Source organism: Apis mellifera, linkage group LG3 (assembly GCF_003254395.2).
Source record: "Apis mellifera strain DH4 linkage group LG3, Amel_HAv3.1, whole genome shotgun sequence".
NCBI lineage: Eukaryota > Metazoa > Arthropoda > Insecta > Hymenoptera > Apidae > Apis > Apis mellifera.
In genome coordinates, this window is record NC_037640.1 from 10,538,733 (window position 1) to 10,563,349 (window position 24,617).

The window sequence follows — 24,617 nt, forward strand, 5'->3', positions numbered from 1 at the left end:
TTTTACTTTTCTTTTTTTTCTCTGCATTATTATTAAACGACAATGATATTCTAGCATTCACAATATTCTATAATCTTCTATCATCCTTATTATTTTTGATTTTTTTTTTCTCTACATCTTCATCAATAATTAAACTATGATCGAAGGAATCCAATTCAAAGTTGCATAACAATATTCAATTTTCTACCATCGTTATCATTTTTCTTTTTTTCTTTGCATCATTATTAAACGACAACAATATTCTGTTATATTCTATATATTCTACAATATTCTATAATCTTCTATCATCATCATTTTTGGTTTTCTTTCTTTCTCTTATCATATTCTTTTTTTCCCTTATCATCAACAATTAAATTATGATCGAAGGAATCCAACTCAAACTTGCAACAATATTCAATCTTACACCATCGTCATTATTTTTACTTTACTTTTTTCTCTATATCATTATCAATAATAAAACTATGATCGAAAGAATCCAATTTAAACTCGCAACAATATTCAATTTTCTATCTTTTCTTCATTATTATCACTTTTCTTTTTTCTCTGTATCATTATTAAACGACTACAATGTTCCATAATCATCGTCATTATTTTTGCTCTTCTTTTTTTCTCTTAAACGATGAAACTATCGAAAGAATCCAACTCAAACTCGCAAACAACAATCTTTATATTATTTTCCACGCCTTTAAACGAAACAGAGGAAAGGAGACACGATTTGGTGGCAATCTACGTTTATTCTTTCACATTTAATTCCCCACTTTTCTTACTTTTTCACCCTTTTTCTCTCACCACAAAACGCGAGAAAATTGAATGATTATCGGAATTCCATCAACGAGGAAAGGCAGAAATAAAACACGGTTAGTGGTTAGCCCATTCACTCTCTCCTCCCTTCTTTTCGTTTCATCCCCACCCGGTGAATATCTAAATGAATCTGAATCGAGCATTCGTCTGTGCCACTTTTTCCTCCAATCCTGGACAAGGATATTTTTAAGATCGTTTGTTCGCAGGGATTAAACGCTCCCTTCTTCGCGAGATTTTTCTTGGGAGGGATGGAAAAGTGTCTCTCCACTATAAATTAAATGTTCTTCGTTAGATAAGTCTGATACAATAATTACGATGAATATTTTTGTTGAGGAAGATGGAGGATGGAGAGGATGATGATTTTCACGTACCTTGTTTTTTAATGATACATGCAAATCTTCGATCCCAAAAAATATCGCAAATATGACAAAAGATTTTAGAATTAGTGATTCACATTCGTATTTGTGGTTTTATATATTTGCAAATATATTTCACGTATTTATCAATCCCACAAGAATAATTATAATGTGCCTTGTTTTTTAATGATACATGCAAATCCGTTTCTTCTCCGAAAATATGCTAAAAAATATCGCAAATGTGACAAAAGACTTTAGAATTAACGATTCACATTCGTATTCGTGGTTTTATATATATTTGCAAATATATTTCATCAATTCCACAAGAATTATTCGTACATAAAACTGATAATTATTATCAGACGTGCCATCTCAACTTTTCATAAGAGGCGTTTTAATTAAAATACTTCATTTATTTATTTATTTTACTTTCGATAGAAATCGTTTAAATAAAACCGCGCGATTAATCGACGCGACCCTCTTTATTATTTTCAAAATATATAATAATTTTAATTTTCTGTTGAGTTGAGATGTTCATTTCGCGCGGAAAATACCGGTGGAAATTTTTAGAAAAATTCAAGCGAATTCGGGTTAACGAGCGGAGCTCGATGATTATCGATGATTCCGAGGGGTGGCTGGCTCTCCGAATATTTCCACCGGTTATAAAAAAAAAAAAATTAACATCTTCGTCACGAGTGGCCGAAAATTTATTTTTCGAGGGATTCGTCATCGACGCGTGTCATCTCGAACAAATTTCGAAGATTTGTTACAATATTTTGTCACGAGTTAATTAATTAATCCTAACGAACGTAACGAATATTCACTCGTAAATTTATGCTTGGATCAAATACGTATAATTACGCAAATAAGTGTAATTTTATCGATGGAATAATTGCATTGTATTATCGAAATATTCCATCGATTTTAAAACAAAGTTTTTTCGAAGTTTCTTCGAGATATTCTCTTCGAAAGTAAATTTAAGATTCAAGTGAATTTATAAATTCCATCTTCAATAGATTCTAGAATTAAATTCTAAAATTGGAACTTATTCCCCGACATTTTCGAATAAATATTCCAATCGTTCCGATATCCGCGCAATTTCGTTCAAAAATTACTTCATCATTTTCCCTCTTCGAAGATAGAAAAAAAAAGACGCTCGTGTTAATCCCTTAAACATAGAATAGCGCTGTAAATTCCGTGGAAAACAAGTGGGGCTACAACCCCGGAGATCATCGAAAGGGTAACGCGTGTAATCGCCCTTTCGCGAATTTTCACCCTCGATTCGCTCTCTCGTGTATACGAGAGATCGAAACTCGGGGAGGGGGAGGGAAATTTGGCGGTGGTGCCATTTCCCCGCGAGCGTATCGTGACGAAATGATAAAAAAAGAGAAAAAAGGGAGATGAAAAAGCATCGCAACACCTGCAAATGCTCTAATCGTAATCCTCTTAACCGGGGGAACCGGGGGAAAGAAACGGCGAAAAAAGTGGCGAAACATTTACAACGCGTTCCAATAATATTAAATAGAGTGAAACTTTCGAAATTTCCATACGATTTTTAATCGAAATGAATTTTTTAATAATTGAAAAATAATTGAAAAGATTTTTTTGACATTTGAACATCTTAAAATTCTATTAACTCACGATTCAAACTCAAAATCTTAACGATGGATACAAGTTTCGGTGAAATAATCAAAAACAACGCATGGTTGCGATAAAAGATAATTTGTCATCGTATGTGAAAAGATAAAAAATAAGATATCTTGCATTCGACTCTAAATAATATCGAAGCATTGTGGCAAATTTCGAACTTCGTATTTGTAAAGAAATCAAATCTTCGCGAGAACAATCGAACAATTACAATCGATAATTTCCACCTGACATCTTCATGTTTCAAAAGTAAAATGGAGAAGGAAAGGGGGGGAAAAAAGAGAAAACTAAAGGGAAAAAAAATATACAGCAGTTCCGGTCCATAAACTCCGTGGAAAAAAGGGGAGATAAACGACGAACGACACGATTTCCCGGGGAAGTGGATCCGAGTGTAAAGTCGAAAACGACGAATTCGCGCCGCTACACCGTCCCGTATAAATAAATATAAACCGCGCAACCCGTGTCCAGCTTGGAGATTTTTATATATAAAAATCGTAAAGTTGGCCAACACCTGGCCGAGCGTAAAGTGCTTTTTGACGAAGCGATCGTGGTTTTATCGCGGCCCATTAAACGGAAATATTCCTTTTCCAGGCTCTAAACTTCCTTCCTTCCTTCCTTCCTCGTCCGTCGATGCCACCGATGTGAAAAGGGTGTCCGAGAAAGGGGTGGCATAAAGGGGTTGTGAAAAGGGAGGAACGTGGTTACACAGTCCGTGTGCACCGGCAATCGTTAAATAACGTTCGCCTTCCCCGTGAAAGGAGGACTCGTTAAACGGTAAATTGTTGCTCGTGAACAAGGAGCCAAGTTTTTATTTATAGTTATGTAGAAGGTAGGTTGTGTAAAGGGGAGATACGTATATATTCTCTCGTTTTTAAATATTCTTTTTTTCGTTCAAAGACGACTGAAGATGCGGTTGTTTTTTTGGGGGGGAAAAATAATTGGGATGGGAGAAAATTTGGAAAGAATTGGAAAGTAATTGAGATGTGTTGAAATTGTGAAAAAATATTTCCGCGTGTAGAAAAAAATGTAATAGAAATTTTTTTTAATTTTTATTTGTAGAGATTTTAATATTTTTTTTTTCTTTCTTTCTTTTCAATTCGAATTGCAAAAGTGAAACGTTAGAAATTTAAAAAAATTTTAAATCTCGATTTCGAAGGCGGTTTTAAATTTTCGCGAGATAGACCGACCGCGTTATGCCATAAATTTTAATCACCGTAATCATCCACGAAATCATTTTATTCATTATACGATACGTTTGCATATGACTAATTTTTAAAATTCTATTTCCGATAATGGTTGGACGAAACAAACGAATATCGCCGCAAATCACTAGGATACGACGTACATATGTACGTACGAAACATTAGCTGCTTATAATGAGTTTTGTTAATTATACGCAAAGACCCCTGGGGAAATGCAACTAGCCTGGTTTCCCCGCAGCTCGATCGATAACGTCAATTTCCATCGAAAATAAAAATAAGAAAAAAAATATTTTCGCTATCTTTAATTCCGAATTTGAATTTCTTTTTGATCGTTCGACTATTTTTTCTTTCTCTATTATTCATCTTTCCATTCATCTTTAATCTTCGTTCGTACGCAAATTCTCAAATATTTACATTTAAATTGAAATCGTATCTCTTACTGTAATAATTATTGCTCAATTTTCTGTTGATAATTATAATACAATACTACTTAATGGCCATTACTTCGGGTTTGTAAATTATTTTTGTTGTTGTGTATTTGTTTTATTATTAATCGACCAGTTAGTCGACGTTGATTACGATTAAATCGCTTGATTTTCACCGAAATATCATTGGAACGTGGAGAAATTTTACGTGGTTGTTAATAATTTAGACGCATAGATTTCGCGTGTTTTACAGCTGTAATTACAACTCGTTCCCTGGGAACGTTCTAATTAACGGAGTTAGAAGATACGCGGGAAATTGCCAGAGTATCAACATGAAAATAACTTCGAAAACTGTTTTCAAATCGAATTTTTCAGACTCGTGAAATATTCGAGTAATTTATAAATTTTAAATCCATTCCAACCGATCCATATTAAATTGTTGATTGCTTTCTCGTGAAAAATTCGTGAATCACGTTTTACTTTGAACAAATAAATAAATCCAACATCTATTATGTTCGTATTTCCGTTTATTTCCGTGCAAATTGATTACACAGTTTCTCACAATTTCTCTTCGTTATTGGAAATTCTCCATTTTTCAATATTGAAAAATTCCCAAAATTTTTAAATCCTTCCCGATTAATTACTCCTTACTTTCTTTCTTTCTTTCTTTCTTTCTTTCTTTTTAAGAATTTTTCACAAATTTTTAAAATTTTTCTTCGCCGAAGAAAATTTCGAGAGATTTGTTCTCACCCGATACGAGGCTGCAGCTTGATTCTTTCCAGAGAGTGACACGAAAAGTCGTCCGATGGAATCGAATCGATTGATCAGCTACTGGCTGATGGAACGACCGATTCCTTTTTAAGGCGAATCTCTTACGATACTGCTTTTCTACGCAACATTCCTGAGAGATACTCCATCTTGCCAACTTGTTTATTGAATTTATTCGCAGTAATTTCGTAGAAACGTTGAAACAATAATCATATACCGAGTTTGAATAGAAAATATTCTTCGAAGAAATCAATATTTTTAGAAATAAGAGCTAGAAAAGGGAGGAGAGATATTTAAAATTTCATCGAATTTTTTTTATGCGACTTTGTTCCAAAAACTCGCAATTTAACGAAGGAGATTAAATTTACATGATAATTATTTAATCGTATTATCGTTGTACCCTGTATTATTTAATCAAAGGGCGTTTCCTCGAACGCCCTTTTACGAAATTTCCGGAATATGACCGGCTTTGTTGGTTCCTTGGGCTGGGGGGAATCCGCAGGAAGTCGGATCGCGTAACTTAAGCGAAAGGAAATAATCTCGAGGGTATTGCCGACCTCTCTCTCTCTCTCTCTCTCTCTTTCTCTCTCTTTCTGTCTCTGTCTCTCCGCAGACACCATTCGTGTAGACGCACTGTCTGTTCCTCCTCCACGATGACATTTATACGACGTTGTTTCGCCCATCCGGAGAATCGGTTCCAGACAACAACCGTCGATGTAAATGCCGTGGAAATTCTTAATAAAAAAAAAAAAAAAGAACTTAAATTACGAATTAATCGAGAAAGAAACGCGATAACAATTATTTGAAATCTTTCATTTTGAAAAGAAGTTTCAAACTCAAAGAAAAAGTCACTCTGTTCGAGAGAAAATTGAAACTTTCGTTTCTCAATTTTGCATCACGAATGAAATTTGTTGCTGTATAATAAATTTCAAAACAACTGTGTTTCGCCGGACTGAAATTCTGACGCCGCGAACAAAAAAAAAAAAAAAAGAAACTGGAAAATGGCAGGATTCCACCGAGCCAGGATAATTGCAGAACGATCCGTTATTTTATTCTTTCGCAAGTTGGAACACTTGATTTTTTTAAAATCGCTGTGGAAAATGATGGAGGAAAAAAAATCGTGTCGCGAAACCAAATATTTTAATCGATTCGCGATCGATTATTTTTTTTTTTTTTTAATAATCCACCGAATAAACTTTTTTCTTTCTCTCTCTCTCTCTCTCTCTTTCTCTTTCGTCCTCCTCGTCGTTTCTATGTCAATAAACAGAAATTGAGATCGGTTTTCGGTCACGTCGCGATTAACCTCAGCCGGATTATTTTTTTTTTCCATCCTTTTTTTTTTTTTTTCTATAATATCCTTTTCCCACGTTTAATAAATGGGACACGAGAAATGGAGAGCAACTAATGGCATATTTGATCAAGGATTTATCGCCTTGTTTGTGGAGCGTGAAGATACGCGTGGTGAATTATATTTTGGGGATGAAATTTTTTTGATATTTTTAAAGTTGGAAAATTTTTTTATTTTTTTTTATTCGTATAGATATAAATTAAAGATATAAAATTTTAAAAATACGAGTTAAAAATTTGTCGCGTTTGTCGTGATAATTTATAACATATCGCGATATTATTTTTCTCTCTCTTTTTTTTTTTTAAATCGAATCAATCCGATTTCAAAACTTGTTAAACTCGAAAATGTATCTTAACAAACTCTTGGGGGAAACTTTTTCTCGACAATCCCAATTACAATCGAAAGAAGTATGATCAATCGATAAAAAGTTGAAACAAAGAGGAAAACGAAAACGAGGTTCGAATTAAAAAGACGACTCTGTGGAACGGAATGAGAGGAAGGGAATGAAAATGTGAAGAAGGATTAAAAAATAAAAAGATGAAGAGGAAGAAAAAAAGGGAGGAATTCGCGTGATGGCGGGTCAATCAAACTTGGACCGCGAAGTTGGTCTGATTGCAGGTAAAAAAGACTGTTTGGCCGAGGCACGACTTTTTCCAACAGAGACAGAGAAACTTCTCGATTGATGCGGCGTTGAAAGCCCTTCTCCAAGATCCTGCAGAGTGGTTTCTTATAAAAGAAACCTGTCCCTGGATCGAAAAGTTTGCAACTGGAGACGGCTGGAACCTCGAACAGCCTCTAAAGTCCGCAAACATGGCCGCCTCCGAGGAGGAGCGAAGATATTCGAGGATGGCAAGATGCGAATACATTTGGATAATAATATTCTCCACGGTATTTTTACTTTACGTATAATGGACAGACCGTGTTGAGAGCGAAAGACACTCCTTTGAATAATTAACGTTTAATATCTACTAAAAATTATTCTTGCTCGACCGTTCCTTTTGAATTTGCCGCCATTTTTGCATTAAGTTGTTGGCAACCCTGGAAAAAGAACAGTTTGACAGCTAAGAGTCATTTGTTATTCCATAAATAACCCTATCCTATATACTTTATGATTCACTTAAAAAATAAATATCTAAAAACTCTCTTTTACATTTAATTCAAATCTTGCGTTAATTTTGGGACACCCTTTACTTTTGGCTATGGACTCCATTTCTCTATTTTCGAATTCTCCAACATTTCTCTATATTGGAGAACAGTGTACTAAGAATTACTCATTGATCTATAAAGATACTCTCTCTAAATGTTTTTCATTGCAGGGCACACATTCCATCGAAATTAAAAATTATTTTCGAAAATAAATTTTCAAATATATTTACATGATATCATTGCTCTTCTACGACGCCTTTTTTCGCTCTCTGTTATTATTTTTTTAATTGGACATTGAGAATAAATTCCACAATAATTAGAAATCATCATTCTTCGAAGATCTGCCATCTTCAAATTCTCGAACCTAATTCTTTTCCCCAACTTTGAACACTTTGACACTTTCAAGGGTAACTTTTACTCTCGGTTTACTTAAATAAAGGATTATATTTGGAAAAAATATATTCGTTTATAAATTACGGATGGAAAAATCAAGGGATTTCGATGGTTGGAGCAACGATTTCGCGGCCAATTTTGATCCACGGTTTCCCCGGCCACGGGGAAAGCGGTAAAACGGAAGTCGTAAACAGCGGCGCGGGGCAGGGATTGGGATTGGTTTGGGTGAAAGGTTTCGGGGGGTTTGAATTGGATGTTTAATAGGTTTTCGATCGACGCGAGTCGATGTCCGCCATTTGAGAATTTGATAATGCTTCGGGCCAATTGTGACGGAACGCTTGTTCCCCATTTCTCCCTCCTTCTCCCCAATTTTAATTAAACTGGATGGATAGAATTCCATCGCGTGCTGAGATTGAACAACGAAAATTTATTTATCCTTCCTTGAGACGTTGAGCGTTTCATAAATTGATCAGAAATTTTACGTAAATTTGACGATTGAAAATAACTCGTGTACAGAGTCGATGGACAGTTGATTCTTGAAAAAGTAAACTTAAAAAAATCTCGAGGTGAATTAAAAATGCTTCCTGTATTATCCTCGATCTGACAATTATTCGCGATTATTATTACGTTTCAACGAATATAAATATAATAATAATTATATTTTATATTATAATAAATATAATAATTATTTAAGTAACTTTGTTCGTAACTCTATTAAATTTTACTCATCATCGATCTCCATATTATTATGAAAGTGTTGCATAATTGAAGCATTTAATTGCGAAGGAAGAGTTTAATTTCTCGAGTTTATCCATAATAATTCGGTTTTGATACGAATTATAAATATCCCTTTTGAATTTGATTGAACATTCTTCAGTTTAAATAAAGATGGAGGAACGAGCGAAGAAAAGGAATATTGGAAGGAATGTAGAAGGGGAAAGAAAGGAAAGAGGGAGAAAAATTCTTAAGATTTTTATCCAGATTTATTCCCCAACGTAAATCGTTGAAAACGATCTATTCTCTTGGATTTAATCCCAAATAATCGTTATTAAGCCTCCTCGTCCATCACGTTACTGTTACGTAGCTGTAGCTGCACGGTGATCGTTATTTCGAATGCTGGTGCGTGGAGGAATGTTTTTTAATTACCGAAGATGAAAGGGGAAAATTCAGCGGATGTCGAAATTAAGATGGAACGCGGTCGGAACCGCGCGCCTCGCTTAATTAGGTTGGCAAGATTTACGCGGGAACACGCGAAAAACTCGTCGTTCGTGACGAAACGTCGCTAGGGGAAAAAATACGAGCCCGATTCTTCTTACCCTTTTTTATCCTTCTTTTTTTTTCCCCCTCGTTCTGTAACGAGTTCGTGTTCATCATCCCGTATTATATATATATATATATGGAAACTACCGTAAAAACTGATAAATTTCGTCAGATATATGCTACGTTTTTTCCTTAAACGTTGAAGCAAACGAAACATTGGAAAATTGTTCGATTAAAATCGTTTTTCCAATTTAAAAGGGAGAATTAATTCGTTCGATTTCTTTGATTATAACCGATTCGAAATTTCGATCGACTAAAGTTAAGATTTAATTTTCAGAGATTCATCGATCGATTCGTTCGATTTCTTTGATTATAAATTTCGATCGACTAAAGTTAAGACTTAATTTCCAGAGAGATTAGAATTAGCAATTGCAAAGTTAAAAAAATTTTCAAAAAGGATATAATTTTTCCAAATAATCCCACGACTTATCCCAATTATTATTACATATTGTAAAAATTAAGAGATAAAACTGTTCCCAAACGAGAGATCATTACCCTCTCGACTTCTTCCATCCTCTCACGAAGAGACTCATCAACGACCTCTACAAATTCCTCCGCTACTACCCTCGCCGAGGAAATTACATTCATTCCTTTTTATGTAAACAAGATCGGCAGATATCCACGAGCCGATAATAAGATCCATTAAGAGATTACGTTGGTTTCTTTTTCAGTATGGAGGGGAATCCGGGAGGAGATTGGCCTCTCACGAGAAACCGCTCGAGATACAAGACCAATTTCTCCAAAAGCTCGGATACCAGGACGCGTCGAGACGGTCCCGGCTCGGGGTCGATCCTGAATTACGACACCTCATCGCCTTCCACGTGGGTGAGTACTTCTACTTCTAGTTTATTCCCCGAAACAGTTCTGCGCGTTTAACTCCCCCTCGTTCCTGCACTCTTATCGCGTAACGTTCGTTTCGATTCTTTGTCTCGTCGCGAGCCTCTCTGGCCGAATAGTCTGTTGAATAAAAAGAGGTGAAAGAGGCGATAGTTTGAGATTATTTCTGATTTGATTGTTTCTGGAAATAGTCGAATGTGTAATTGTGAGACAATAGTGAAACGTGTTAATAAATTTTTTTTGTCATTAAGAAATTTAGTAAAAAAACTAGGATTAGATAGCCTATTATAAAAAAGTAATTAATATATTAAGTTATTAAATGTTGAATCATTAAAATTAAACGATTTGGCGGCTTTTTATATCTAATTAGAGATGCTTGTCGATTAATTTGATAGTCCACGATATGATCTACTTGAGTTTAAATTTATGTATTGTTGTTTTAACTGGCCTGAATTTATTTAAGTTAGAGAAATTTAATATAATAATAATTCAAATCAAAATGTAGTAAAATAGTAAAATTTCTTTTTTTAAATTGTATTATTATACATTCAATGAATTATTTATGGAATTTGGTACTATTATTAGAATTAGATTAATTAAGATTAAATCTACTAACAAGATTCCTAGATTAATCTACTATATAGTATCAGTAATTTCAAGAATTTTTTTATTTTTCATAATTATTGTATATTTATCATCTATTAGATTCATTAAATTGATATTTTTAATTTTATAGTATACAAATTTTATTTTTCTTAAAAATTGGAACTTTCCCTTTTCATTTTTGAATAATTTTTTCTTATGAAATAATAAATTGAAAACAAATTTTTTTAATATCAACATATTAATTAAATTTATTCCAATTTATACAATAATAGTTTCAATAACTAAAATTAATTCATGAACTTTATTCTTTTTAATTGTAAATAAAATATATATTTCATTTTGTGCAAATAAATTTTATACTTTAAAAAAATTATTAGCACGTTCAACAATTTTTGATTCATTTTATTTTATTTTTATTTTAGATTTAAATAAAAATATATTTGTTATTATAATTATTTTATATTCGATTAATTATTTTTTATTAATTAGATTCTTAAATAAATTTAATATTCAAAATTTTAACTTTATATTTTATAATAAATATCAATTATATACATTTTTAACTTTAATTATTTAATTATGCAATATATCCAATTTTACTAGCCTTTGTAATTAAATGAAATTTAATTTTTATAATAGTTAGAGCTAAAACTTATAACTGAATTTTATTTTTTTTAATACTTTCAAGAATATTAATAATTTGAAATTACTTTATTATTCTGAAACATGTATTCCTAAAAGTAAATTTTGGATGTGTAAAATAAATAGTTGCACGTGTAATTATGAGACAGTATTAAAATATACTAATAGTATTTTATTATTATTAATATTGTGTAGCATTATAAGTATCGTTAAGATAGTAATTTGTAGTTTTATATAGTTTATCTATATGCGTAATTATAAGATTATTATTAATATTTATTATTCATGGGTTATATATTAAATGATTTATAATAATGTTGTGATTATTAATATTACAGATAATGAATAATCTACGTAAATTATATTGCATTATAGTCTAAAATATTAATATTATATCGTAACATTAATAATTGATAATTTGTAATTGCATATACTTTGCCTGTATGTTGTAATCATGATAAAATGATGATAAAATTATTATCATTTTATTATTGCAGTATCTGTTTATTATCCGTAATATTAATAGTTTATTTATTAATACGTCATAGATTGAGATTTACGATCTTAAATTTTTTTTTCTATTGCTTATTCTTAACCAATTAAATCCTTCCAATCCTTTCAATTAAAATATTCAAATATTAATTTCTTTTTACACGAGATTCAACTTGAAATTATTCGACACGAACGTTTCTCCATCGATTTGAATCTCAAAATTATTGAATAATATTAATAGGTAATTAAAATTGGAAAAAAAAAATGTGATAGCGAAGTTGCAGGAAGAATTTAATCAGAAATAACTGGGTATCAAAAGATTTACGGACGAGAATGCAAGCCCTGAGAGCCCTGAGAATTTCGTTTCCAATAAAAGGACGGGCCTGTGCATTTTCGCCGAGCGCGAAATTTCGTTACACGGCCCATGTTCCCCTGTCATGACCGAGAGTGTGTAAATTTAAAGGGGTGAGAATGAGCACGGGCACCTATCCCACCGCGTTCGACGTTACAACGCTAGAAGCTCGAATATTTATCCCTAAACGACTTAGATTTTTTTATTTAATTTTTCATCTCGTCTATATATATTTTTTTCTCTTTTCCATATTCATCGCTTATAACTCGTAAGATTATTCCGAAAAGCATGATGTCGATTCAACTTCCGCTTAACCCGTCCTTTATCCCATAATTCTGCTTCAATTTAATTTTAATTTCATCCCGGCTCGGCCTCAGATTTATTTCAGTCTGACAGTAGTAATTATTGTATTACCCTGATATTCTCGTCTCGTGCTAATTAACTTAAGATTAAATCAGGTTAAATTAAGTTAAAAAGTTATAAGTATTCTATCATATTATATATATGTATTATTAATAATTTATTCTAATTCAAAAAAAAAAAAAAGAAATATTCGAATATATTTACAATTCAGAAATATTCGTGAAACAAATTCTTTGCACCGTCGATCAAATTTTCTACAAATTTTCAATTATCGACGGTCGATCATCGTTCGTTCGGTTCCATTCGGCTCGATCGATAATTCTTCGACTTCCACTTGCCGATTTCGCGGCGAAATTGAAATAATTACATCCTGGCCTGGCGTTTTCACTTTCTCTCTTCCTCTCTTCCTCTCTCTCGCAATTAAAACAAAATACGTAACGACGTAGTCGAACGTCGTTGAAACTTCGGGAAAGTGTTTGGGAAATCGATCGATCGGGGACAATGGAATTTTATGAACTATCGAATCGCGATAACTCATTACACCATTCTCGAGCGTTAATCGATCGCAACTGTAAACCGTAGAATTTAACGGCGGCCAAATTCCTGGTGGTGAATGGCGGCCGTGGCGGAAATCGGATGTCCATTGTTCCCGATAACTTTATGCCACTGTGCGACGCGTTTACAGAATCGAGTTGTGCGACTCTGTTTCGAAGAAAGTAGTGGTATTCGCTTTATTCGAGTATGCAAATTGAGACGGATATTTTTATTTGGTCGAGGTTGTTCCTTTTTCATTTCCAGAGTTTGGAATTGGAAATGGTGTTCATTCGCTGAGAAGAAATTCTGAAATTGTTAAATTTCAATCAGCACTTCTTTTCGAGAGGAATCGTAAAAATTTTGGAATTTGTTGATTTAAAAAAAAAATTCTTCCAATATTAAAGAAGAAATTCTAAACTTTTTAAAAATTTCCAATATTACAAGAAGAATTCTTGGAAGAAAACTTTGGCAATTCCAAATGCTTAAAAAAAAAAGGAATTTTGAAACTTTGAAAATTGTCGATATCGAGGAAAAAGTGGTAAGATTTCAAGGAATATTAATTTCCGAAACTTTGAGTCTCAAATATTGAAGAAAAGTTTATGAGTTTCCGATAGAAAGTTTCATAAGAGGAATTTTAGAATTTTGAAAGTTACCGATATCCAGAGAAGAAGCGTTCGAAAGATATCGAAACTTCTTAATTCTCCCATCGTGAAACAATTAAATCGCACAAAGGATTAATTAAAATATTCTAGAATCTCATTACATCGTAATAATTACGCTCAAACTCAAATTAAAACTTTATACATCATATATATATTACATACATACATATATATATATATAATCAAAACCCTTGTTCCAAACTTTTAACAACCTTGTTCTATTTTTCCTATATTTCATAAAACTTCAACTTTTTTAGCTTATTACAAGATGCTCGTTAAAAAATACATACATACAAAGACTTTGAACATCGTCCTCGATTTTTCTCCGCCCAAAGACCAAACTTTTTTTTTTTTCTCTCTCTCCTCTCTTCCTCCACCTTTAGTTCCACAACTTTTTTATCTTAATATCCCAGTTGATTATAAGCTTGGGAAAAATGTGGGGCAAAATATCTATCCCCATAATTTTTCTCTTTCTTAAACCACACCCTCGCCACCGTAACAACCGCAAATTTCTTCCAACCGAATTTTCTACTCTGAAAATTATTATTGTTATTATTGAAAATTACAAAGACTTCTTCTATTCGTGTATAAATGAGCCCCTTGTTAAAATTTGATCCACCGTCGTGATTGACAACGTGTTGAGAGCAAAGCAATTGTAATAAATGACAGAGAAAATTAAAAAAGAGATAGATTTGAAAGAAGAATCCATGTTTCGAAATGAAAGCTCGCCGGTTTTCCTTTCGAATAATTTTTTATTTTAACGAAGACGAAGACGAGTTTTTTTTAACGCCTTCCTTCTCTGAGAAAAGGTGTGAAAATTTTTGAAAAAATTTTTAATAATAATCGCGAATGGAAGGAGAAGCGATTGAAAGTGGTGGATATAATGTTACGTGGATATTGAAAAAGGGGTTAATGAAAAAGGAGAGGTGGAGGTTGGATAATTGTGGACGGTTTTGAGGATAATTCAATTTTTTTCTTTTCTTTTTTTTTTTTTTTATCGCTTTTGCAAAAATATCAACGGAGAAGAAGAGGTTGAGCGTGTCAAAGAATGGAAATTAGAACGCGATCGCTTTTTCGATACTCTGCAGTGCTCGCACATACTTGTGCACATTTATTAAGCTGTGAAAGCGTATGCGCCCTGCAAGTGGCCATAATTCAGATAAAATTATGCCAATACCGGTCCGTGTCGCGTGTATAATTTTAAAATTTTATTCGAGAAGCTCGTATCCCATTTTATACATCGACGAGATAAAAATATCGAGGATCTATAAATTGTACAATTTTTCGAGATCGAGCGAAAATTTTTTTATCCGTTTTTACACAGAGAGATGTAATTTTCTCTAATTGAAATTTTTGAGCGAAAGTTTCGAATGAATTTCAAATAGGAAATATCTTGGCACGTACATTAATCTTTTAATTTTCAAGATTTTTAACACATACACGAAGGATAACAATCCTTCTCCATCAAATTTATCTTAATCAACGATTCAATCCATTCTTTGATATGCCACGATCGAGGAAAAAAGCTAGGAAATATTTTTTATGGAATTTTACATAGGCCTGAAAATATCTTGGCACGTACATTAATCTTTTAATTTTCAAGATTTTTAACACATACACGAAGGATAACAATCCTTCTCCATCAAATTTATCTTAATCAACGATTCAATCAATTCTTTGGTATGCATGCCACGATCGAGGAAAAAAGCTAAGGAATATTTTTTATCACTATTAGACTTAACGTTGGATGTTGGATTTTACATAGGCCTGAAAATATCTTGGCACGTACATTAATCTTTTAATTTTCAAGATTTTTAATACATACACGTAGGATAACAATCCTTCTCCATCAAATTTATCTTAATCAATGATTCAATCCATTCTTTGGTATGCCACGATCAAGGAAAAAAGAGAATATTTTTTATCACGAATTAGACTTAACGTTGGATGTTGGATTTTACATAGGCCTGAAAATATCTTGGCACGTACATTAATTTTCAAGATTTTTAATACATACATGAAGGATAACAATCCTTCTCCATCAAATTTATCTTAATCAACGATTCAATCCATTCTTTGGTATGCGTGCCACGATCAAGGAAAAAAGGGAATATTTTTTATCACGAATTAGATTTAATGTTGGATGTTGGATTTTACAAGCATTTCTTCTTTACATAACATGAATATTATATTTATTATATAGAAGGAGTAAAATTAGAATACCATAATCATCAACGTATTTATATTAATATCTACTTCTCAATTAATCCATCCGGAATATTCCAGATATTATCCCATAATTGGACTGGAATATCTTGTTTCTCAGTTATCCGACAAGAAATTGGAGCCCGATTGTGTACAATCTCTTGTCTAGACTACGACCTTAACAAAGTCTCGGTTACTCTTCACCTGACATCCACCCTCCTCCTCCTCCTCCTCCTTCGACCCCTTTCCTCCGTCACCTCGGAATGGTTAATAGGTGTTTGCCCATCAAATAACGTTGCTAATTGCTTGTCACCTTGGATACACGTTTATTCGAGCGTGTCCAATCCTCTTGGACTTGGAGATACGCGTTGTCGAAGGAGAGAGAGAGAGAGAGAGAAACGTAGACATTTCGAGATGATAATTAAACGATACAACGATATACGTTTGATATTCATCTCGAAGGAGAAATTGGAATTGGTGTAGTGGAAAAAATTGGAAATTTGAGTTGGTTTGGGGGAATGATTGAGGATGGAAATTGCGATGAGAAAACTTCTATCGGGTGTTTGTTTCTGAAGAAGAAGTTCTGAACAAGGTTTTTTTAAGATTTGTTGTTTCTTTTTTTTATCGAGGATTCGAAGGATTAAACGTATTCTGTGCGCCGCAAGATAATCCAAGAATTTTTATTATAAGGGAAGATGTTCATTGATTAAAGTTTTAATAAAGAAAGGAGAAGATAAGGAAGATTCTTCTTGTTGAAGACGTTCCAGGTATCTTTATTGGATTGTATTGGATTCGAGAGGGTAACGTTGTATTCTGTATCTTGTGACAAGATTGGAATTTATCGAAGAAAGATGAGCTTTGATTATTTAAAATTTTAACGATTGAAGGAAAATAAAAGTGTCGAGGAACTTGTTGGATATTTTAACAAATTATATTAAAAAAAAAAGTAGATATTTTACAATAAAACAGGTATACTCTTTTTGGCATTAGAAAGATGTAATAGAATTTATAGAAGAGGATCAAAAAAAAAAGAAAAGAATTTCCAATTTAACTCCGTCCGAAGAGATGAATTACTTTTTTCAAAGAAAAAATGATTTTTATACATTCCAAAGGATAAATTTAAAAAGAGAATCAAAGAGAAGCTCCAATCTAGAAAAACTTCCACCTTAAAAGGATAGATTACCGTGTGTAAAAAAAAAGAAAAAAGAAATATAGATTTTAAATAACCAAAGAAATAAATCTGCAAACTAATATCAAAGTCAAGATCAAAGGGAAAATCTGCCTAAAAAAGGAAAAAAAAAAATACTAATAAAAAAAAAATATCTCGTATAATTAAAAAATATATATACACATAAAACTCGCATTTATAACTCTTAATTATGAAAAATTAACTTAAAATTACGAATGAACGAAAGTTTAAAATTCAAAACGTCGAAAAATAAAAAAAAGAAAAGAAAACTGACGATCCCATTTTTCGAATTACTTCTCCCACCGCGAAAAGGAACAATGACATTTCTTTTTCTCGCGTTGAATCGAAATATCGTTTGATTAAAGTTAAAGTTGCGTCGAATCGAGGAGCAAAAAAAAAAAAAAAAAAAAAAGAAAAGAAAACTAACGATCCCATTTTTCGAATTGCTTCTCCCACTGCGAAAAGGAACAATGACATTTCTTATTCTCGCATTGAGTCGAAATATCGTTTGATTAAAATTAAAGTTGTGTCAAATCGAGGGGAAAAGTGCAAAAAAAAAAAAAAAAGACGGAAAGGTGCGGTCGGTGGCCCATTTCCGAATTGGACCGAGCGCGTTCCATCGAGGATGAAATCGTCATGGATTCCTGCGGAATCGGTGCATCCCCCGGAGGGTAATTCTCGGTGGAGAGGCCGGGTGGAAAGTTTCCAAGAGAAATTCCGAACAGTTAGCCGGCCTGTAATCGGCATTTAACGTTTCAGCTTAGCCAGCCGGGTTTGGGTTGGTCGTTTCCCCTGGCAAGGAGGCCGCCGCCGCCGCCTCGTTTCCGGAACTTCCGCCCGTCCAAACTCTCTCTCTCTCTCTCACACGTTTACTCACTCGATGTCTCTCTCTCTCTCGGTCGTTAGCGGTTATTATGGTTAAACATGTTCGCTCGTGACACGAGTCACCCTGGCTGCTCGACGCAGCCAGGTGAATGAATTTACGGTTTTAAAGGGTGGTCTAAGCTTCGACGTTGATTCACTGGATCGTGCGGGGTATTTCGATGGCGGTTGACAGGTTGGTAACTATGGGGAAGAGCGAAGAAATTTTGGGGGATAATGCTATTGGCTGCTCGCTCGTTTACAGGAGATAAAATAAATAACGTTGTCTGATGATAATTTTTTTACTTTCGATGATGTATTTCGTATTTTTAATTTTACGATGAAATTAAATAGAGAAAATTAAATGTCCATACGAAAGTAGCATCACGAATGCAAAGTAAAATTAATTAATAATTATCGTCATTTATGTAATCGAAACTTGGAAGAATTTATTCAGTGAATATATCTTGTTAACTTTTAACGATAAAATTATTTTAAATACAAAGAAAAAAGAATATCTCGTCTACGCAAAGAAAACGAATGGAAAATAAAATTAATAATCATCGTAGTTAATATTTTCCAATGCACGATATTTTTTCATACAAATGCCTGTACGTATCGTAAACTAATTTTTCAAACAAAATTGTCTTAAAAAAAAAAGAAGAAAAACACGGAATATCGACGAATATCTGTATGTATCGCGACGATCGAGGTAAACGCTATCCCAGATATATCCATAGACTTAAACACAAATCCAATTGGAGGATCGGCGAAACGATCCGTGGCTCCGGCATCCGTGGATACTCGTTGTAATATTCATGCGTGCTGTCAATTGTTCCACAGTCCATCAAATCCGTGTCACCGGAAACCGCTGAACAACGAACGAGCGCCGCGCATTGTTATCAACACGGGCCGCATTGTTTAGCATCGCGCGGAACCCCAAGATCGCCTCTCCATTACGTTGATTAATGTATCGAATCCCCGCCCACCCTTCAAATTCGATTCATTATCGACGCCCCCGAATTTTCCACTCTCTCTTTCTCTCTCTCTTTCTCTCCAATTCGAATTCCGCTCCCCGTTGAACGATCATCGCGTTCCTTTCTTTTCCGATCATCGAATTGGAATTTTTATTCGAATTGCGAATTTCGTTTATGCGAGTGGAACAAATAAGTTTGGTATGGAATATGAGAGGAATATAGAATTAGAAGATACTTTTCTAGGTATCCATTTTCACGCAAAAGAACGAAAATTATATTGGATTGGCAACTAAGTAATTGCGGATTTTTTTTAGAAAATCAAAGACAATTTTTTCATGGAACTAAATAACTTTATTCTGTAATGTTGCCCATTTTGATCAATGACCTTTTGCCATCTTTCAGCCAGCATCATAATCCCATAAAACTTGTGGTTTTTATTAGCAAAAAACTGAATCAGGTACGATTTGATATCATCATCATTATTGAAATTTTTACCATTCAAGGAGTTTTGTAAAGATCGAAACAAAAAGTAATCGGATAGTGCAAGATCAGGACTATATGGTGGATGTGGCAAAACATCCCAACCAAGTTCCAATAATTTTTGCCGAGTGACCAAAGATGTGCGTGGCCTTGCATTGTCAGGATGGAATACAACACCTTTTCGATTTGTCAATTCGGGCCGCTTTTCTTCAACCGCATTGTTTAATTTCGTTAGTTGTTCGATGTAGACAACAGAATTGATCGTTCGGTTGGGTGGTAAGAGTTCAAAATAGACAATTCCTTCGTAATCCTACCAAACTGATAACAAAACCTTCTTTCGAGGAATACCAGTTTTTGATGTTGTTTGAGCTGGTTCACGTGGCCTGCTCCACCATCTTTTCCGCTTGATATTGTTGTAAACAACCCATTTTTCATCGCCAGTTATCGGTCGTTTTAAAAATGGATCATTTTCATTACGTTTCTTTAGCAAATCGCAGCTGTTAACGCGTTGCGTTAAATGCTTTTCTTTCAGTTCGCGAGGAACCCATGTATTGAGTTTTTGAACATAGCCAAGTTGTTTTAAGTGGTTTTCGATGCATGTATGCGATACATGAAGCTTCTCTGCAATCTCACGAGTTGTACTGTGACGATTCGAATCGATTATGAGTGAAATCCGCAATTACTTAGTTGCCAATATATCGAAAGTTTTGAAAGTGGAGCTGTCAAATTTTTATCCATCGATTTTTGTAAAAATATACGTTCGAGATGGGAAGAAGATCTCGTTTCTCTCGCGTTGGGTGATAAAAGAAAGATCGACTCGCAAGGCATCGTCTGTCTAAGCGGGAACGACGTGTACGTAGTGTGCGCGCAACGTAATCTCGTTCCATGAAACACGAAATCACGAACGAACAGCCATTTGCGTGGTTTCTCAGGGTCTGGCAAGGTCGGTTAATTAATCAACTGGAGAGAGAGAGAGAGAGAGAACGAGCGAGTGTAACGTTGTTTCGGTTCGAGTGAAACGCGGTAGAAACGTTCCTCGACGCGTTTCATCCCCTGTTTCGTCAAAGAGTCTCTGTCTCTCGTGGATACAGTTCTCTCTCCCTCTCTCTCTCTCTCGTACAGTTCAATTCGATCGTTTCACCGGTAAGTTTCCATCGGTTAGACCACCAGAGATTCCTCTTCATCCTTCGCCTCTGTCCAAAGGTATCGAGCGAGCATCCTCCTCGTTTGAGTGGAAGATCGATGGGTGGAAAGAGGACGGGGATTCCATCTCCTTACGCAATTAAGCGTTGACCATAAATGTTTGTGAATGGATTATCAGTTAACGCTGGAAAGGCAAATTTATATAGTTGAATGTAGTATAGTTTTTAACATTAAATTGTGTGCATGTATTAATAGTCTTAATATTTCTATTTTTTAGTAAATAATATTACAGTGTTTAATTATTGGAAATGAAAAAATTGGAAGTAAACGGAATCGTAGAGTAAAGAGTAATATTGAAAAATTTTTTGAACCGCCATCAAAATATTTTTAATATTTATATTAAAAAAAAAAAAGAAAGAAAAGAAAAATAAATATAAACGTAAATGTAAATGTAGATTAAGATTATAAGAATAATATTTTAAAAAATATTCATCTTTTGATAAATAATTACAGAATTAAGCATAAATTTACAATTTTTTTTTCTTTAAACCTGTATAAAGGATTTATATATATATATATATTTTTTTTTTACGAAACAGAAATACATTTTCATATTTAAAATATTCTATTACATTCTCTGTCACGAGCGAGCTTCAATTCCGCAATTTGTCAAAATAAATAAAATGAAATAACGTCATAAAAAAAAATTTCCATCTATCTTCACCTCTATCTCTCTTCCGTTCGTCATTTTAAACGGATGAATTCTAATTTGATCGAACGCGTCATACATACTCTTTTCTCTCTCTCTCTCTCTATCCAGATAGATTTATTTATTTATTTATCTCTAGTTGTTTGATTTAAAATTGTTACGAAACGAGCGTTAAACTCACAACCTAATTCTCCTCGATAAAATCGATTTCTCTACTTGTCGGTGCAAATACGAGGAAAATAAATTTCCCGAACGACGAAATCGCCGCCCCCGATTCTTCTTCGACTCCGCCGTTTTATTTGTTTCGGCAATTATATCCGATTCGATTGTTTTTCACGGGGAAGAACAGCGAGCCGGGGTTGAAAGCTGCGACGGACTCGTTAATTGGCCGCAGATTGTTTCATTTGGTAAATTGAATATCCGATTGTTTACGAATCTGTCGTGAAAGAATCGCTATTTTTTCGCGCGAACTTTTTTCCCCGGAAAGAAAAGAATAATTTATTTTTCTTTCTTTCTTTTTTTTTTTGAAGGAATCGAGCGATACACGGAAATTTATTTCCCTTTCGAATCGGAATAAGAGATGTAGACACGACGAGAGTTTATTAAATTGAGATGGTGTGCAAGTTAGGGACGAAGTTGGTGGAATTGAAATAAGCTAATTCTTTCCGAAATATTCCACCAAAACTTTCGAAAACTTTAAATTGAAAATTTACAATTCGAATTTACTTTCTTCCTTTTCTCGAATTTAACACTCGGACAATTTTAGAATTGAATGGAAAAAATCTTTCATTGAAATTGAGTTAAGTTTTATGACTATCTCGACGAAAAATTTAAATCAAATTGGAGATTTACGATTCAAAGATTCTTCTTCTTTTTTTCGAATTTAACATTCCAATTCTATATAGAATTGAATGAAAAAAGACAATATTGAAAATTAGAAATTTACAATTTTTATTATTATTTTAAATTCTTTTTTCTTTTAAATTAACATTTACTCATATTCACTTCTCATCTCATAGAAGAAGAAAGCAAAAGGGATTGAAATTGAACTTTTCTTCTAATTATTGATCCTTTCTTTCTAATTCCAAGTGAGAGTTTTGCAAATTTTGAAATTTCCACTCTTTCTTTCCTTAAATTTTCAAAATTCGCCCTTTCACACGAAGGAGATGGAATGGAGAGGAGAAGGAAAGACGGGGGTTGGGTTTCACGCGTGCCACGCCAATTATAGCGTTATTGCCCCTATTAATGAGCAATTTCAGGGGCTCTGTGCCATCGTCGCCCCCGTAAACTCCAACTGCATTACGCCCAACTTACGTTATACAATTTTCCGGGCTAATTAAGTTAAGGCGTTACGTCGCCACGTAACCGCGATACCCTCCTCCCTTTTTCTTTGCCCTCGGCGAACCCCTTTCGAAAAGCTTCGGGAACACCCTCCCCCTCGCGTCGCCTCGTATTTCCCGCAACCTGCCGGGTCGAAACAAGTTTCGAGAAGTTGGAACGGGCCGGTTTTGAAAGCTTTCGAATTTCGTGAAAGAAAGAATGGTACCGCCTTACGAACTTTCTTTTGCATTTGGAGTCGTTGTAATCGGTTATCGGAAGCTTTTATAAGCGTTTTACGTTGAAATTTTTAGTGAAACGAAACAACACGGATATTTTATTTATTTTATTCTTTTTTTGAAGAAATTCGAAAAATTTTACTACGTTAGAGATAAGAAGGGGAGATTGTGAAAGTGACTAATTTGTAATATTTTCAAAAATATTGATAGAGTAACATTTTATGTTGAAATTTTTAGTAAAACGAAACAACACGGATATTTTATTTATTTTATTCTTTTTTGAAGAAATTCGAAAAATTTTACTAGTGAAACGAAACAATACGTTTTACGATTATATTTTTTTTTGAAGAAATTCGAAAAATTTTACTTCGTTGGAGAGGAATAAGAAGGTAGAAGAGATTGTGAAAGTGAATAATTTGTAATATTTTCGAAAATATTGATAGAGTAACGTTTTATGTTGAAATTTTTAGTGAAACGAAACAACACGGATATTTTATTTATTTTATTCTTTTTCGAATTTCTTCGAAAAATTTTACTTCGTTGGAGAGGAATAAGAAGGTAGAAGAGATTGTGAAAGTGAATAATTTGTAATATTTTCGAAAATTTTGATAGAGTAACGTTTTACGTTGAAATTTTTAGTGAAACGAAACAACACGGATATTTTATTTATTTTATTTTTTTCGAAGAAATTCGAAAAATTTTACTTCGTTGGAGAGGAATAAGAAGGTAGAAGAGATTGTGAAAGTAAATAATTTGTAATATTTTCGAAAATATTGATAGAGTAACGTTTTACGTTGAAATTTTTAGTGAAACGAAATAACACGGATATTTTATATTTTTTTTTTTTTTTTGAAGAAATTCGAAAAACTTCGTTGGAGATAAGAAGGGGAGATTGTGAAAGTAAATAATTTGTAATATTTTCGAAAATATTGGGATAGAGATATAATTTCTGGTTAAAGAGCATTCGAAATCATGGATCGTCAAAGTGAATGTTAAATATTACGTTAAATTTAAACCGTAACTCCAAGATGTACTTACACCAAAATCCGTGAATATCCCCCGTGTAAGGTAACCATGGGGGAATGTTTGGACAAGTACCACTGCTAAGCCTTTAGGAAAACCAAATTTTAAAGTCCATACCTTTGTGCCCGGACTCGGTTTAAAGGATAAACAACAAATAATGATCTTTGCGTTTCGGATAAAGTGTTCGAGATGAAATTTCAACAGTACGGGGAATGAATATATGGTGTTGTTATTAAGTTGTGCCGCAATTTGTCAATCTTTGAATAAATCAACCGTGAACTTTATTTCCCTTGTACTTTGCTTGGTATATTTTTATATCGTTCTCTTCTTTGCGTAATAACTTTTTTTTCGTATTAATTCGATATTAATCGTTTAACTCTTTCTTTCATAAGCGAATTTAGAATAATATTCCTGTGTGAGTTTGGCCACAGATTAACTTTCGAGAGTTGATTCCATCGATGAGGGGTGATTTGAAAAATTTGGCTTTGAGAATCTTGAAAATGAACTTCGAAGGGTAGATCATACAGGAACGAAGATAAATTGAAAGCAGTGGTGGAAGCAGAGTTAGACGTATCTCAGA

At 33.5% G+C, this 24,617-nt stretch overlaps 1 protein-coding gene across 1 annotated transcript in view; it reads left to right on the plus strand.

Annotated features, from left to right (window-relative positions):
- LOC410926 (PH domain leucine-rich repeat-containing protein phosphatase 2) overlaps positions 1-24,617 on the plus strand; it is a 109,713-nt gene that overhangs the window by 13,216 nt on the left and 71,880 nt on the right. Inside the window, exon 3 of the mRNA XM_026439470.1 lies at positions 10,078-10,231. Coding sequence (XP_026295255.1) covers positions 10,078-10,231 — 154 coding nt within the window. The remainder of the gene's footprint in view (positions 1-10,077; positions 10,232-24,617) is intronic.